Source organism: Stylophora pistillata, chromosome 12 (assembly GCF_964205215.1).
Source record: "Stylophora pistillata chromosome 12, jaStyPist1.2, whole genome shotgun sequence".
Lineage (NCBI taxonomy): Eukaryota > Metazoa > Cnidaria > Anthozoa > Scleractinia > Pocilloporidae > Stylophora > Stylophora pistillata.
In genome coordinates this window covers 2631930-2647860 of record NC_142530.1, presented here as the reverse complement: position 1 = coordinate 2647860, position 15931 = coordinate 2631930, and the positions used below count along the sequence as shown (strand labels likewise).

Sequence of the window (15931 nt, the reverse complement as noted above, 5' to 3'; positions counted from 1 at the left end):
AAGGGATCAGCAACAATGGTCCCCAGTATTCCTCAAAAGACTTTTCGCTGTTTGCTCAACAGTGGGAATTCAAACATACCACTGTCAGTCCACAGTATCCCCAAGCCAATGATCTTGCTGAGAAAGAAGTTCAAATAGTGAAAAACCTACTAACCAAAGCTAAGCAAGAACTTCGGGATCCCTATTTAGGACTACTTGAATACAAGAACACCCCAATAGATAACATTGGTTCACCAGCGCAATTACTCACGAGCAGAAGGCTCAGATCAACAATTCCCACAACTGACTCACAGCTCCAGCCTAAAGTCCTCGATTCACACAAAGTTATGGAAAAACTGAGGCTCAAACAAGAAAAACAAAAGCACTATTTTGATCAACATGCCAAACATCTCCCCACGTTAGAGAAAGGTGACCGGATCAGAGTGCAAATGGGAAGCCATTGGAAACCAGGCGTTGTAACGGATCATGCTGGAACACCGAGATCTTATAGGATTCGAACTGATGAGGGTAAAGAGTACCGTAGAAATAGAAGAGGATTGATGAAATCACCAGAAAGCAGTCCATCAACAACTGACATCTCACCTAATACCGATTATCCAACGGAAAGTATGAAAGTATGTTTTCGGAATCAGCAGAACGAAGTGCCCTTGAAATGGCCCGACAGGAAAACAGCAATGATATGCTATTATGCCACTTAAACATAAACAGCATACAAAACAAGTTTGAAGAGCTGAAAGACATTGTCACTAAATCCAAAGTACAAATAATGGTAGTCAGTGAAACTAAAATAGACTCCTCGTACCCAGACTCTCAGTTTCATTTACCAGGTTACTATTTGCATCGCCAGGACAGGAAGAAAAGTGGGGGTGGCATCCTCATGCTTGTTTCATCTAAGATCCAGTCGAAAAGAATAAAGATTGACAGGCGGTACAAAACAATTGAGCCACTGGCCTTAGAAATTGGCTTAAAAACCAGAAAGGTAACACTCCTTGCTATCTACAGACCACCTAAGAAAGTTACTGGAAGTTACCAACTACTTCTTGAAGAGGAAATGAGTCACATTTCTAATTGGGCTGTACTCCAACATCAGTCTGTTATAATAATTGGTGATCTGAATCTGAATAGACTGAAGCCTGATAGTGCAGAAGGAAAATTTTTGCTTGATCTTGAAGTTGAACAGGGATTTGATTGCCTAATAACTTCACCAACTAGAACTCAAATGCAAGGAGCACTTACTACACAGAGTCTGATTGATGTCATTCTCACAAACCAACCAGAATTGTTTGGTAACTGTGGGGTGTATAATCCTGAGATAAGTGATCATGCACTTATATACGGGTTTATGAAGGAGAAAGCCAAACCCCAGAAAGGAAGAGTTATCAAATTTAGGTCTATGAAAAAATTTGACGAGAAGCAGTATAAGGAAGACCTAAGCCAAGCTCCATGGCATGTTGGTGAAATTTTTGACACAATTGATGAACAAGTAGGTTTCTGGGAATCACTATTTGATCAACCGCCGCCTGGTTAGCTCAATTGGGAGAGCGCCGGACTGCCGTGCGGGAGGTCGAGAGTTCAATACCGGCCGGACCAACACTCAGGGTCTTAAAATTAACTGAGAAGAATATGCTTCCTTTCTCAACATCAAGAAATGGTTAGATATTCTAGTCTTCTCGGATAGGGACGAATAAATGGAGGTCCCGTCTCCTGCAGGGTTAGGGGTAGGAGACGTTAATTTCCCACGCACGAGATTACTGTGTGATGGATGTCCTCCCCTGGGGTGGGATGGGTGGGAAAAGGTGAGGTCGTTACATGGACTAAAGCGGCTGCCAGAGGCGCCTGATAATGCTGACGTCCGATCTCAACCTTAGTAAATATTATTGTAAGCGCATTGAGATTCTTAAATGCGTATTAAGAACGTTCATTATTATTATTATTATTATTACTATTTTCCAGTATTGTCAATAAACATCTCCCTGAAAAGAAAATGAGAGTCAGGCCTCAGGATGTCCCTTATATGTCAAGAGAATGGAAAAATGCCATTAGAGCCAAAAGAAGAGCAGCAAGAAAATATCAGAAGGAGCAAACAAAGGAGAACTGGGAAAACAAACGTAAATTGAGGAACGAGGCGACCAGACTTAGAAGAAAGGCGATAAGAGAATACTGGAAAGATCAATCAACTTTGCTAACATCCAAGCCTAGTCAGTTCTACAAAACCTTCATGCCTTTCTTGGGTGCAAAGAAAAAGAACAACACCACTGACCTGAGTCTAAATATCGATGAAAACATACGTCATGATCAATTCAAGATCGCAAATCATCTGTGTAATTACTTTGCGAATATTGCTAAGGGGATAGGAAACACTGATGAAATTACTGACAATACGTTTGCTACACACGCGAGTGTTCAGAGTATTATGGAGAACTCGGCTGCTCAAGACAGCTTTCAATTCCAGATATTAAATAGGGTGGAGGTGGAAACAGCACTACAAAGTCTCAATACTAGAAAAAGTAATGGATGGGATGGCATTCCCTCAAAGGCTCTAAAAGCTGGGGCAAGAGAGTTATCAATACCCTTGACTACACTGTATAATTCATGTATTACCTGTTGTGAGTGGCCTACAATGTGGAAGAAAGGAGAGTGGACACCAGTCTTTAAGAAGGAAGATCCCCATGAGAAAGAAAACTATCGTCCAATAACTGTGCAAGTCACAGTTAACAAAATCTTTGAGCAGCTACTCAGCAAGCAACTAAGTCATGGGTTTAATAATAAACTATGTGATAAATTAACAGCATATAGGAAGAGGAACAGCTGTGAAACTGCTTTATTGTCATTAACCGAGAACTGGAAAATGGCTTTGGATGAACGCAAAATTGTCGGAGTTCTCTCCACAGACATGAGTAAAGCATTTGATTCTCTATATCATCCTCTCATGTTGGCTAAACTAAAGGCTTATGGTGTTAATGACAACAGTCTCAGACTGCTGAACTCATATTTTACTGATCGCTTCAACAGAGTTAAACTGGGACCAGTAGTGAGCTACTGGGAGAGGGTGTCAAGGGGATGCCCTCAGGGATCTGCATTTGGGCCGTTATTATGGAACATTTTTCAGAATGATCTAACTTATGACATTAATACAAACCTTAATATGTATGCAGATGACCACCAGTTTTATGATATGAGCAGTAATCTAGCTGATGTTCATGCTAATCTGACAGTAAGTGCTGAAGTAGCTTCCAACTGGTACAGTTCCAACTTCCTTAAGGGAAACTTCGACAAGTATCGAACCTTAACACTTGGTAATAAATGTGATCATAGTATGAGAATTGTTATTGGAGACGTAGAAGTTAAATCAACTGCCTGCCTGAAATTGCTTGGAGTATCAATAGACAATGATCTCCGATTTGCTGAACATATTACTACAATCTGTAAGAAAAGCAGCCAACGTGTAGGAGTCTTAATGAGACTCAGAAACTTAATACCTACTAGCACCAAGTTGCAATTGTTTAAAGCTGCCATTCTTCCTTATTTAACTTACTCTCATCTTGTTTGGCACTTCTGTCGTGCTAGTGACAGCAGAAAACTCGAACGCATACAGGAAAGGGCACTTAGAGCCATCTATTGCGACAAAACGTCAAGTTATAACACACTATTGGGTATGGCTAATCTATGTACTTTACATAACAGAAGGTTACAGGACATGGCTACTCTCATGTACAAGGTCAAGAATAATATATGTCCTAAGTATATTGCTGACCTATTTCGGAGGTCTGATACGAAATATGCCCTACGTAGCAAAGAATTTGTTATTCCTAGATTTAATACAGCAACATATGGTAAGCACTCTATCAGATATACTGGACCTAAGTTATGGAATATTGTACCTAAGAACATTAGAGATCTGCCAACATTATCATCTTTCAAGATAAATATCCGTAAGATTGATCTAAATACTTTACTGACCGATAATTACTGTACCAACTGTATTCTATGCAGTACTTAATGTAAAAAAGTTTTTAATGTAAATTTTATCTTGAACATATTGTAAATATTTTAGCACGTTAACCAATCTTAGTATTTTTAGCTCAATTAGCATTTTAACTTTAATTAATATATGGATTTAGTCATTTTTAATTTATTTTGTAGTGTCCCCATTTAGTGGTTATGTACTGCTATTTTAGTCTGACACTTAAATAAAGGTATTCATTCATTCATGAACATTCACCCTCCAAGGAAACAGCAGACCAAGTAATCCCATTTGTTGAAAAACCCACTACAACATCTCTCAACCAAGAGGAAACTGATTCATCTGAGGATGAGATCCCAGACCCTCGCAAGACAGCAAGTGGAAGAACTGTGAGAGGGCCTCTACGTTTCAAGGATTATGTTGCGTAACAATGATGTCTTGATGTTTGATGAAACTGTGGGACCACTGTGCCAAACATTTGTCTTAACGACTGTGTACATTTCTAACAAGTTTAGGGGAAATGTCACTCTTTTAATAAGTTCTTGTTTTTTATTTCGTTTCACTGCCCAGCGTTTCTCAATTTGGTGTTAGTGGGCATACACTCTGTTGTGTTCATTTTTTCTTCTTTTCATTTTCGTCGGGGGAAGTTGTAATGATTAGCGGTATTACACGTTATGGACATGCACATGTAAAGAACACATGAGCATCGTTTCGTAAAGAGGTTGGATTTTTAAATTTTAAAAACTGTTATCAAAATCCATCATGTTTTCGTATCAAGAATATTACACCCTCTGCTAGACGCTCGTATCAAAATTCATCTTCATGTAGTCGGCACAAATATATCCATAAACGCTTGCAAACGAAAGAGACCTGGTAACTAGACAGGAAGAAATCTTGTATCTGCGGGGTTCACATGTAAATGACAGCGCTACGTCACGAATCGAAAACTTAATTTAATTCTCGTGCCGGGTGAAGAAACATGTCAAAGGTTACTTAATTAATGATTTTGAAAAGTAATCCCCCTTCGTCAAGAATTCATGCCGTGTTTTTGGCAAGTGTCAATTTACATAAATTTTGAGAAAATACCTCTTTTATTAAAAGTGTTATCCGTAAGCAAATAAATAAGCTTCTGTATTGGGAGATTGGCTTATCCGCGGCACGGAAACGAAATAATCCGCAGATTTTTGTTTATTACAGTACTTTTTGAACGTTGGGCCGGGGAAGAGAAAATGACATTGAAGTAGTAAAATTGTGAGCGAAACACGACTTTTAAAAGGCAGCTGGCTCGTGTGAAATAATCAATAATTGACAACGTTGTTGAGACGTGTGAGCAGGCCTACTGTGGGGCTTTGTTTGTTTAGTACATTTGGCGTGGGTTGCAGATAACACAAAACACTGTCCATCGGTCAATTGAAAGGACATAAGAAAGAGATAAATCTTATTCGCTCTTCGTTCATTTGTATTTCTCCTTAATCACCGACCATTCAAAGGAAGCCATTGAAAAAGTTCACAGCAGAGGAGAATTTATGCAATCTCGCGGTTTTTATGTCCAGCCCCTAAAACATTTTTATAGCCCTGATGAATCTGTTGTACCGCTGGCCTGATTTTTCCAATGTTGCAGTGAAAGGGGAGTAGATGGCTTCCACGATACAATACATATTTTAGCGGGTTTCTTATTGCTGTTTTTTCATCGCTTTTCGGCGCCGCAGCGGCTAACGTCGAAGCGAAATTCGAATTAACATAGAGTGGATTCTGTTGTAGTTATGGCGGAAAAGAATCTTGGACCATTAGACTCGAGGTAATGTGAATGTTTTTTCTGAGTTTCCTTCATTATTCTTGTTGAAAAATTTGCATATACCGACTTTAAAATGAAAACTCTTATAACTCGGTTTACTCCAAATTAGTTTACACAATTCCTGACCTAGCCAAAACGTACCGAAATATGGCGCAAATTATACTAATGTTTAAACATGAGAAATATGAGACTTTCTTTTAAAGTAAAAGAAATCTTAAATGAATCAGTCAAAATCAATATTGTGGCACCTTAGAAAATAAAGCATAAAGCGTTTGCTATTCGTCAACATAATTTTACTTTCGCTCGCATTTCGCTTGCCATCGCTTGTTTTTCAACAAGTCTTCACGGCCTTATATTTTTCCATTGACGAAAAAGAAGATATGACTTTTTTAATCTTCATATTTTTCGGTTTAAAGCGTAGATGTTATGGTCTACATATTTGTTTTACTTCTCAAATATTTAATGAAACTGAAATCAAGATCAAAGAAAAATGTACCTTTCGAATGGGCAAATGCAGTTTGTTAATCAATATCGCGCTTGAATTATGGCAAATACTTTCCGTGCTGTCCAGCTAATGCTATGGCGACAGGATTAAAAATAGACCCACGTCTTTTCTAAAATCACATTAGCATTCCTAGTTCCGGACGTCAATTTGTTTCCTAAGGAAATTTTCTTTTCGTGTTTGTCAAAATATTTTCATTTCCCACTGCCCCAACCTGAGTTCTCTAGGTGGTCTTCAGAATTTACCCAAAGAAATTTCAAAACAAAGGAGCCCATGGATAGCCATTTTTAGCTTTTAAATGAAACGCGTGCGTACATTATCAAGTTTTATCAAAATTAGTAAGGAAGCAATGAACTTTTTGTTGTTTTCTTCCACCCAAGATGAACGCATGCGCAGACTGTCACACAGAACAAGATAATTTTGCGGTAATCAACAAGAAAGATTCCTCGAAAATCTTGTTTGCGCTAAGCTGGAGGGCAGCTTCGCGAATTAAAAAAGCGTCTATTTTGGGATTTCCTTGTCAAAGTCCGAGTTTACAAGCTTCTATAACGATCTGAATTGGTGAGTACCAAGGGAAAATTATTTACATTGGTTTAAAGTATTCATCTTAAAACTTGGAAAGTTACATATGTTTTGCATTGGTTCTCAGTCAAAGTAACAATAGATCTTTTCTCGGTGTTTATAATTTCATGGTTTTCTTCCGGACAATTTGTTTCGAATTATTTCTGTGGTTGTTTCGCCGAAAGCGTTTCAACGAAGAATGCAATTTTGCGAATGGTGTTTGATTGAAAGTGAATGCCTGCGGTGATCTTAGCATGAAGTCAAAAAAGAAAGCTCCGTTTTCCAGCAAATCGATGTTTTTCGTGATCTGTCGGGATAAATCTCCATCGAATAAATGTTAAAGTTGTTCATTGACTAAATTTTAAAAAAATTAGAAATCTTGATAATCTGCGAAAGCGAAAAAATCTGAAAATAAAATGAATTAACTTACGCGTTAATGTAAATTGGAGAACAAAATAAAAACGAGATGCGAGAGAGATTTACATGGTCAATCTTTAAATAGCAACCCTAATTGAAATATTAATTTCTCTCACTCGGTCGGTTTTGTATTTGATAAAAAACCACGATAAGTTGAGAATGCTCTCTTGTTTAAAAATCTCACATCGCGATTTTGCGAAGTATATACAGTCGCAAATGCAAGAAAAAATCGAAAAGCATTACGGGATGCGGTATGTCAAAATTTCTGCATAACTAGCTAAAGCTTATCTGTGTGAGAACGCTACCTGCTAAAAGTACAAAAAGTTTTTAGTATCATCGTAATTAAAAGAATTTGTCTCTGAATTATTTAGAAAAATTGATAGAATAATCCTAATATGATTCAACGAAAGATCAACACGAAGATTATTTTGTCTACATGTAACTCCGCGCGGATCATGCATCGAGCAAAAAGTAGAAAATGGTTTCAAGAGATTGGTTTCCAGTGTGTTTTGTCGTTTATAAATTAGTTATCTTCAGCATGATAAGAAAAGCTAATGGCTTTCCCTCGACGACATGATATTATCGATTTTCACTGATGCATCCTCAATTTTTAGTAATTGTGGCAAAAACGCTGAAATGAGTTTCCTAAATTCATTATTCAAATCAATGTCCCTGTAGGAGCCATTTTTCGAAATCTGAAACAATGTATCCAGCCTTACGCAATTCATCACTTTTATCGTGTATTCATTTCCCACATAGGGTTCTAAGAAAGAGATCGGTTATGATACTTAATTTGACGAAAATCACCCCCTATGTTTCAACATGATTTTTCTCCTTGAAAGCAACACTCAAGCCGTGACCATGTTCTGTCTATTATTTTCAAAGAATTTTTTTTGGGCAATAATCCCTTGAAGTTTCCGACCACTTCAGTGGAATATGGCGCTTTATCTCCCTCCACAATCTGTAATATTTCTGGTATTAAACAATATCTATTATTTCCATTATCTCAATTAACTATTTGGAAGCTCACTTTGAAGTTAGAACAGACACTCACAAGCATTTTAATAAAATTCACTCACATCGTCACGATTTAATTACAATTTTCTAGTTTTTCGCGGTAACATAAGCGTGATTTAAATCCCATTTTAATGGATTTCGCTTCGGCGGTTTTTATTTTTTATTTGCATTTTCAATCTCAGCCATATCTCGGCCGTAAAAAACTGTCTGGAAGTTATTGAGATCTGCGTAAATTATAGTGACAAATATCGTGTTGCAATATAAACTAGATGTGTTTTGCCTTTGACATCGGAAAGGTCATCTTTGGTATAAACCAGTGTTTCATGCACGTCAAAGGGAAGTTGTTATCTTTTATTGGCTCGGAAACACATTCTCTTCCCAATTTGGCTCAAAATCAGAGGCAATGTTGAAATGTCACCTTGCTTAGAAGATTTTCAGTTCTCTTAAGACTGTCATGAAATTAGGATAAATCGTTAATCATGGTATGCATTAGTTTTCTTGTTCTAATTGTGGACATCTGTTACAAATTTATGTATATATATATGCTTATCTTGTACGTATGTTTAAAACGCTAATAACACTCACATCATGGCTGCTGGTAACAATTATGTTTATCTTTTAATATTTCTAGGGAATATAGAGGACTTCTGCGAAAACTCTAACAGCTTTTATTATCAATGAATCGATTGTAAACTGTTAACTACTTGCATAATGTTTGTGTTTTGAAACAAGAAGTATGCCCGTTTGTGACAGAACGTCGAAAAATTTTCACACTTTTACTGTTTTCATGTTAAATGTTAACATCTCTCAGTGTTCGTGATTCATTTTGGAAGCTTAGTTAAAGAAAACCATCGAAAAAAGGGGTAATTTTGATATGTTGTAGTTCATTGACGTCTGCTCTGTGGCAGAAATTAGTAGCTAAATTTGGTAGAAGTAAAAGAAAGATCATGCGTGTTGATCGAGGAGAAATTCTCGCATTCGAAAAGTTTCCTAGAGCAAACTAACAACACAACAAAATTTAATTTCTTCCTTAATGGACGACTTCTTTAAAATGTAATTAATGCAAATGCAATTAACACATTTGATGAATTTTCTTAAAATCTCGTTTACTTCGTTAATCTTTCAAAACATCTTTATCAAGCAAAGCATCTGCAAGAAACCTGATTTATTTATTGCATTGAAACTCGTGGCATGTCCATTAGTTGGATAATAAGTTTCTGATAGAAATGTAACGGCGACGTTTTCAAGGCATTACGCACGTTATCAAGTAATTCATGAGTGCCATGAATGTCTGCTCGTTCGATTGAAAGATTGCTTTGATACAAGTTTAGATGAACGAAGAAACAATGTTACGACTGTACTCTTAGGTAATGTCCCCTTTTTAATATTTCGCGAACGGAAATTGAGCGCTGCAGTAGCTAACAAATTCAGAAAACTGCGTAGCAGTTCCGAACAACGACTGCAAACAAGATCTGTCAACAAGCAGAAAAACCGTTGCAATAAAACAACTGACAAACAAAGGATCATAGGTGACGGTGTGACAAAGATAAGCGTAAAGTTTGTTTTCCATAACAACAGCCTTAGTTCGGCAAGTTGCAAAGTTTTTAGCATGTGCATGTGGACATAACAACTTCAGTACCTCGTAGCTGTCAGTCTAGAAATATTTCTGGCTGACTGATCGCAGCTGATTTACCGACAGACTGACTTACTGGTGGACTATTTGTGTGGCTCGATTTTTTTCTGAATGACTGAACTTACCAAACAAACATAACTCTTGATTGCTTCTTCAGAGTCGTCACACAGACTTTCTCCCCTTGCTGTTGACTGTACTGGTCTGGGTCACTGTCATGGCTCTAGGAGTCCTGTCTGTGTTGTGCTGGAAGCGGTTCAGGAACCTCTCTTTCATGGAGCAGTTTCTGGACTACAGACAGGTTCCAACAGCAACTGAAGCCAACGAAAATACTCAAGAAATAAGGAATGGACACGCTACAGAGGTCAAGGAAACACTTGATGAAGAAGAAAATGACGAGAAAGGTCCGTGTGGGCAAGGAGTTTAATGACTGACAGTAGCAATAGCAACAATGCTAGATATATTTTTTGTGACAACCAGGTTGAAAATCGATATACAGCGGGTCATATGGGAACAATGTATCTGTTTCTTTTACTCACGAAGTTAACAGGACTGACTGGTCTACAAGCTGTCTGATTGCCTGACTGACTGGTCTACAAGCTGTCTGATTGCCTGGCTGACTGGCTGACTGGCTGACTTAATGGCTTTCTGATTGACAGATTGACTGACTTACTTATCGACTGGTTTACTTACTGACTGATCGACTGTCTCTCTGTCTGTCTGTCTGTCTGTCTGGTTGTCTGACTGCCTCTCTTTCTGACTAAATCATTGTCTCTCTGATCGATTGGCTGTCTCTGATTGTCTTTCTGAATGTCTGACTGCCTGTCTGTCTGTCTGTCTGACTAACTGACTGACTGACTATTTCACCGTTTGTCTAACTGCGTGCCTTATAGTGTGTCTGCCTGTTTGTTTGACTAATTGTCTGTCTGTCTTACTGTGCGTCTGGCTGTGTGAGTGTCTGTCTGACTGTCTGACTTTCTGTCTGTCTGACTGTTTGTCTGTCTGTTATGTTACGATATTTTCCCAACCGCCAGAAAGATACAACTCGTACCAACTCAACTACTTTATTAACTGACGTAATAATCTTACTACGGAGCGATACCAATACTAATACGATAACTATCTTCTTAACGTAGAGTCCTCTATAAAACTATAATCTCAGTGCACTACTGCACAACTCACAATTCCCTTCAATGATCCTTGTAACTTGTCGACCTCCACGATACTTTTTCCAACGTAGCCTTCCACACGGCTGACGACTCCAATAACAGTAAATAACTCCAACAACTCTCTGTAGTCCGGCTCCGTAATAACACTAGCTCCCCTGGGCTCTTCACGACAGCATTAACTCGCTGAAAAAGGCCTAACTTTAACTGATCGCGACTCCTTATATATCTTTTACAAAATGTTCTAGAACATTCTAGGGATTTGTAATACTACTATTTTTAGTAAAATTACATCGTTATTGCATCATAACAACATATGCTGACTAAGAGTTCTAGAAAGTTACTTTAAAAGTTGTCCATGAGTCAGCATGACCAAGCGTTCTAGAAACTTCTTCAGTTCTATTTTTAGCCATTCCGTAACGCAACGCACTCTCCCTAACAGTTATGTCTGTCTGACTAATTGACTGTCTTGCTGTATGACTGTCTGGTTGTGTGACTGTCTTGCTGTATGACTCTCTGGTTGTGTGACTGTCTTGCTGTATGGCTGTCTGGTCGTGTGACTGTCTGGTTGTGTGATTGTCTTGCTGTATGACTGTCTGGTTGTGTGACTGTCTGGCTGTGTGACTGTCTTGCTCTGTGACTGGTTGTGGGACTGTCTTGCTGTATGACTGTCTGGCTGTATGACTGTCTGGTTGTGTGACTTTGTAACTGTCTCACTGACGGACTAAAAATTATTCGAAAACATGGACAGACCGAACCACGGTTGGTGCATGGCTGGCTACTCATTTTACTGATTGACTGACAGAATGATAGATTGATTGATGACTTAACTGATCCCCACACTGATTCATTGATTGTTTGAGATATTCAACTGTAGGGGTTTTTTCCTCTTTGTCTCAGCTACCTCAGAGAAGAAGCAGAAGCCAACTCCTCGCCAGTATCCTTCCCAGCCTCCTCCTCCGTGGATCCCTAAACCGGAAGTTAGTGTGGTTTCTGTTCAGCCCCAAGACTCCTCAATTAAAGACGACGACGAAATCCCTTATTCTAGTTCAGATGAAGAACCAATGCCGGTAATGACATAATTTCAAGGATCTTTTTTCGTATGACTTTGCAAACTTTTGTCTACTCTACTCCGTTTTTGATGCACTGAGGTTGAGTGTCGTAAAATGGAAATCAGACTAATCCCAACAGCTTATCAGAGATTCTAAAACAAGAACGCACCGACTACATAAAGAGCGGGAAAACGAGAATGTGCAAGACGCGCTTGGGTCTACTTCGCGCCTGATTGATTTAGAGGGTGGCGCAAGTTTTCCAACCAATCACAGAGCGAAGTAAAGCATACCCCATTCATTCCCGGATTGCTTTCGACACTCAGTTGAAGATAGCCGCTAGAAATCGCTTAAATCATTTCTAAGGTTAACGATTTAATTCGTTAAAAATTTGAATCATACTTTCTTTCCAGTCTCCAGCAACTCAGGAAACTATGACGCCCTACGATCTATCGGACACGGGCCCCGTAAAGCGCTTTATTCCTCCGAGCGAGGCAGATTTCCTTGGTCGAGTGTATTTTTCGCTGCAGTTTGACTCCAATCGGTAAGTCCATCATAACCACACTTGTGTTGCTTCCAACTAGGCGATTGTGAATCACAACTGAACCGAGCTCGTTAGATTCTTTGCTGATATCCTTACAACTAGCCAATCAGAGAACAGGACTGGAATCGTCAAGTCTTCTGTCGACAAAATTTTGCTCCCCTTTTCTGCGTTTTTTAAATTACCTCCACGAACATTTACCACTTTTTCTAGACTTTCCAGAGCTAGAAACCTTTTAAATCGAAACAGATTCCAGTCGATAAAAGCAAATTATGACAGCATCACTATGATCGGTTGGCCGATGAAAAGTGCAACTAAATTCAAATGAATTGGTTGTTATTTCCGGTGTGACCTGTCAGTAATGATCGTTTGCGAACATAATTTCCAGTAAAAATCGATTACGTACTATTGAAAACAAACCCAGCAAGTTTCGATTTTTTGATCGTTGTGTGGTGGTAAAAATGATAGCAATGTGCGTGCGAAAGTAGAGAAAATTGTTTCTATCCTCATGTCTTTGTGTTCTTAAATTTTCAGGAATGTGTTGATTGTAAAGTTGATCAAAGGGGAGGAATTTCCGCAATACGCCGGAGACTCTCCAAATGTCTTCCTTGAACTTAAACTAGTTCCAGCCATGAAGAAAGAAATTCTCAAAACTGACATTCACGAAAGAAATTCGAATCCCAACTTAAACGAAATTTTCGAATTTGGTTTACCTTACGATCTGGTGAAACAGCAGAACCTTAGTTTTACAGTTACGTACATGGACAAATTTTCGCAACCCTTCCCTGTGGGGGAAGTAACGCATCACCTGGATCACTTAGAGAGGGTGGGTGGCGAAACAGTTCGAGAAGAGATGATCGTCTGTAGGGAAATACAAAGATTACAGCAGGTATGACGAGTAGTTAAGCCAGCAGACACATCAACCTCTTAAAAAGGAACATCTGGTGAGCCCACAAAAAGCGAAGAGATTCTATGTTTTCCCCAATGAAGGTTAACCGAATGCTTTTCCCCTTGGGGGGAGTTAGCAATTGTCTATTTAGGAGCCGACCATTTAACTTTTGAGGGGTGGGGTGGGTGATTTCTGGTCATCAAGAAATTTTTTTCTAGCAATCTGCTGTGCGTGCAGGATATTTTTTCCGATTTTTTCGTACATTTTTTCTGTTACATTTGGGCTGCATGCATTTTTTTCTTCCAACAAGCGCTTGCAGGAAATTTTTTTTTCAAAATCACCCACCACCCCCCCCCCTAAAAATTTAAATGGTCGGCTCCTTAATTGTAGTTAGCTTTATCTGTATTCCCTGTTGTAAGAAGATTCAGCCTTTCCGGTCTCTAATGATTCTAGTGGGATATATTACGAGACATCTTTTCTTTCGGATGAGACAAACTCCTTGGTCAAAATAACGCTTCCTCAGAGACCGTAACATTGGGAGTCTTGTCATGAGGCCGCAAGGAAAAATTTTAAACATTTGTGAGAATCACGGCAGAACAAGCAAAAACATGCCGGGCGAATTCTGCAAACCAAGCAACCGGCCCACACCTTTTTTTTTTACAACCTCTCACGGTTCAAGCTCTTTCCCGAATTAAATTCCTCAACCGCTGTTGCTTTCGTAAACAGCGGTGTGTGATAACCATTTTTGTTTTTGTAAAATGTTTTTGTTTGTGTCCACCACAGGTAAAAGATCAACCACGTGACTTAGGCTTCGGTCAGGTGTTGTTCTCGCTTATGTTTATGCCGCTGACCAGACGACTAACGATCGTTATTTTCAAGGCGCAGCATCTAAAGCCCGCCAAGGACGGCTTCCCAGGTTAGACTGACGCATTTCTTTTGGAAATGCCGCTCTCGCCACATTATTAAGCTGAGAGGTTTACTCCAATATCAACTAACTTATAATTTTATCATTTCCAATCAAAACGTGACTTACCCTTATTTGTTCTCAGTGGGGTCCCACTAACAAGATCCATTATATTTTATAACGAAGAAAAAAGTGTTTACTTTGCTGTTGCACCCAACGAAGTCATTCTTTGTCCACTTATATTTTTAGCCATTTACGCTGAAGTTGTAATGATTAACGTCAAAAGGAGACAACGAAAGCGAAAAACAACAACTCTACGAACAGGAAGCTTATTTCCAGTTTACAACGAAGCTTTAGCATTCGACGTGGCTGATGCTAACCTAGAAGACATTCGTTTGCAAGTATTTATTAAACAGGAGCTGGAAAGTTCTCCTGATCAAGTTGTAGGTCGCGTGGTCCTGGGGACTAACGCAGAGGGCCTGGAACTACAGCACTGGAAAGAGGCTATGACGTCAAAGAAACCTATCGCTCAGTGGCACAGCTTACGTGAATATCACCCTGCCGATCAGACTATAACTGGTGTCGCATCACCGACACACAAGTCTGTTATATCGAAAAGAAAACTTGCCAAGTTCTTCTCTACATCATCAGAGGATGAGGGATGAAAAGATTTTCATTGAAAAAAAAAAATACAAGTGTGCTGTTATTCTAGGGACTGAGTCCCAAGAATGTGCACGTCGCTATCTGTTTCCTAGGCAACAGTGACTATAAGGATGAAGACAGCGATGACGACGGTGCTGTCATTCGTTTACTCGTACCCAGGTCACAATGTTTCTTTTACTTTGCCGATGCCTGAAGAAACAGACCGACGCACGCGCACGGAGTGATTACAAATTCACTTTCATATTCAAAATCATGACCCTATTCCCGTCTAATTTTTCTTTGCTCCAAAATCCAAAGCACTTGGGAATGTAAGACAAAAATTGCTTATGGTCTTAAATATTTCTTTTAATCCAGAACTAAATCTGGTCGTTTAAAACTGTTAAGCCTCTAAGGGATGTTTCTACGATTCCAAGGTGTATTTCGATCGCCACGATCTCATGCATAATTGCAGTGCAGTTTTAGGTTATAAAATTAAAGTTCAGTGAATGAGTATTTGATAACTTAAAACTGAACTTGAACCTGAAAACAACGAGGCTTGGGCATTTGATGATTTTGATTCCCCCAAAGGCGTTGGGAAAATCTGACGCAGTGCACAGCAACTTGAGCTGTTGTGCGTCCAACATTGAACACTCAAGAGCATTAGTTTGAACTCGTAAGGGGATCAGATAAACCGTTCCTTATCCATGAGTAAATGTGATGTCTTTGTCGAATGCAGCTTGGGCTAAACAATACTGCGGGAGGACCTTTTTCCTGAAAGTTTGATGGCCAAGTGGAGTACGGTGAATGTACAAACCTGAAAGAAAGTCAGTAATAAACGAGTACTATTTTTTGTG

At 39.0% G+C, this 15931-nt stretch overlaps 1 protein-coding gene and 1 long non-coding RNA gene across 2 annotated transcripts in view; one reads left to right on the top strand and one right to left on the bottom strand.

Moving 5' to 3' along the window:
* Positions 1–10149, bottom strand: part of LOC148718393 (uncharacterized) — a 16779-nt gene extending 6630 nt beyond the window's left edge. Inside the window, exon 1 of the long non-coding RNA XR_015993600.1 lies at positions 10015–10149. This is a non-coding gene — a long non-coding RNA (uncharacterized LOC148718393). The remainder of the gene's footprint in view (positions 1–10014) is intronic.
* Positions 8589–15931, top strand: LOC111323511 (synaptotagmin-1). The gene is made up of 7 exons (XM_022926884.2): positions 8589–8738; positions 10047–10290; positions 11953–12122; positions 12515–12645; positions 13177–13531; positions 14315–14447; positions 14685–15931. The coding sequence occupies exons 1-7, from the start codon at positions 8736–8738 to the stop codon at positions 15098–15100; spliced, it is 1452 nt and encodes a 483-aa protein (XP_022782619.1). The 5' UTR covers positions 8589–8735; the 3' UTR covers positions 15101–15931.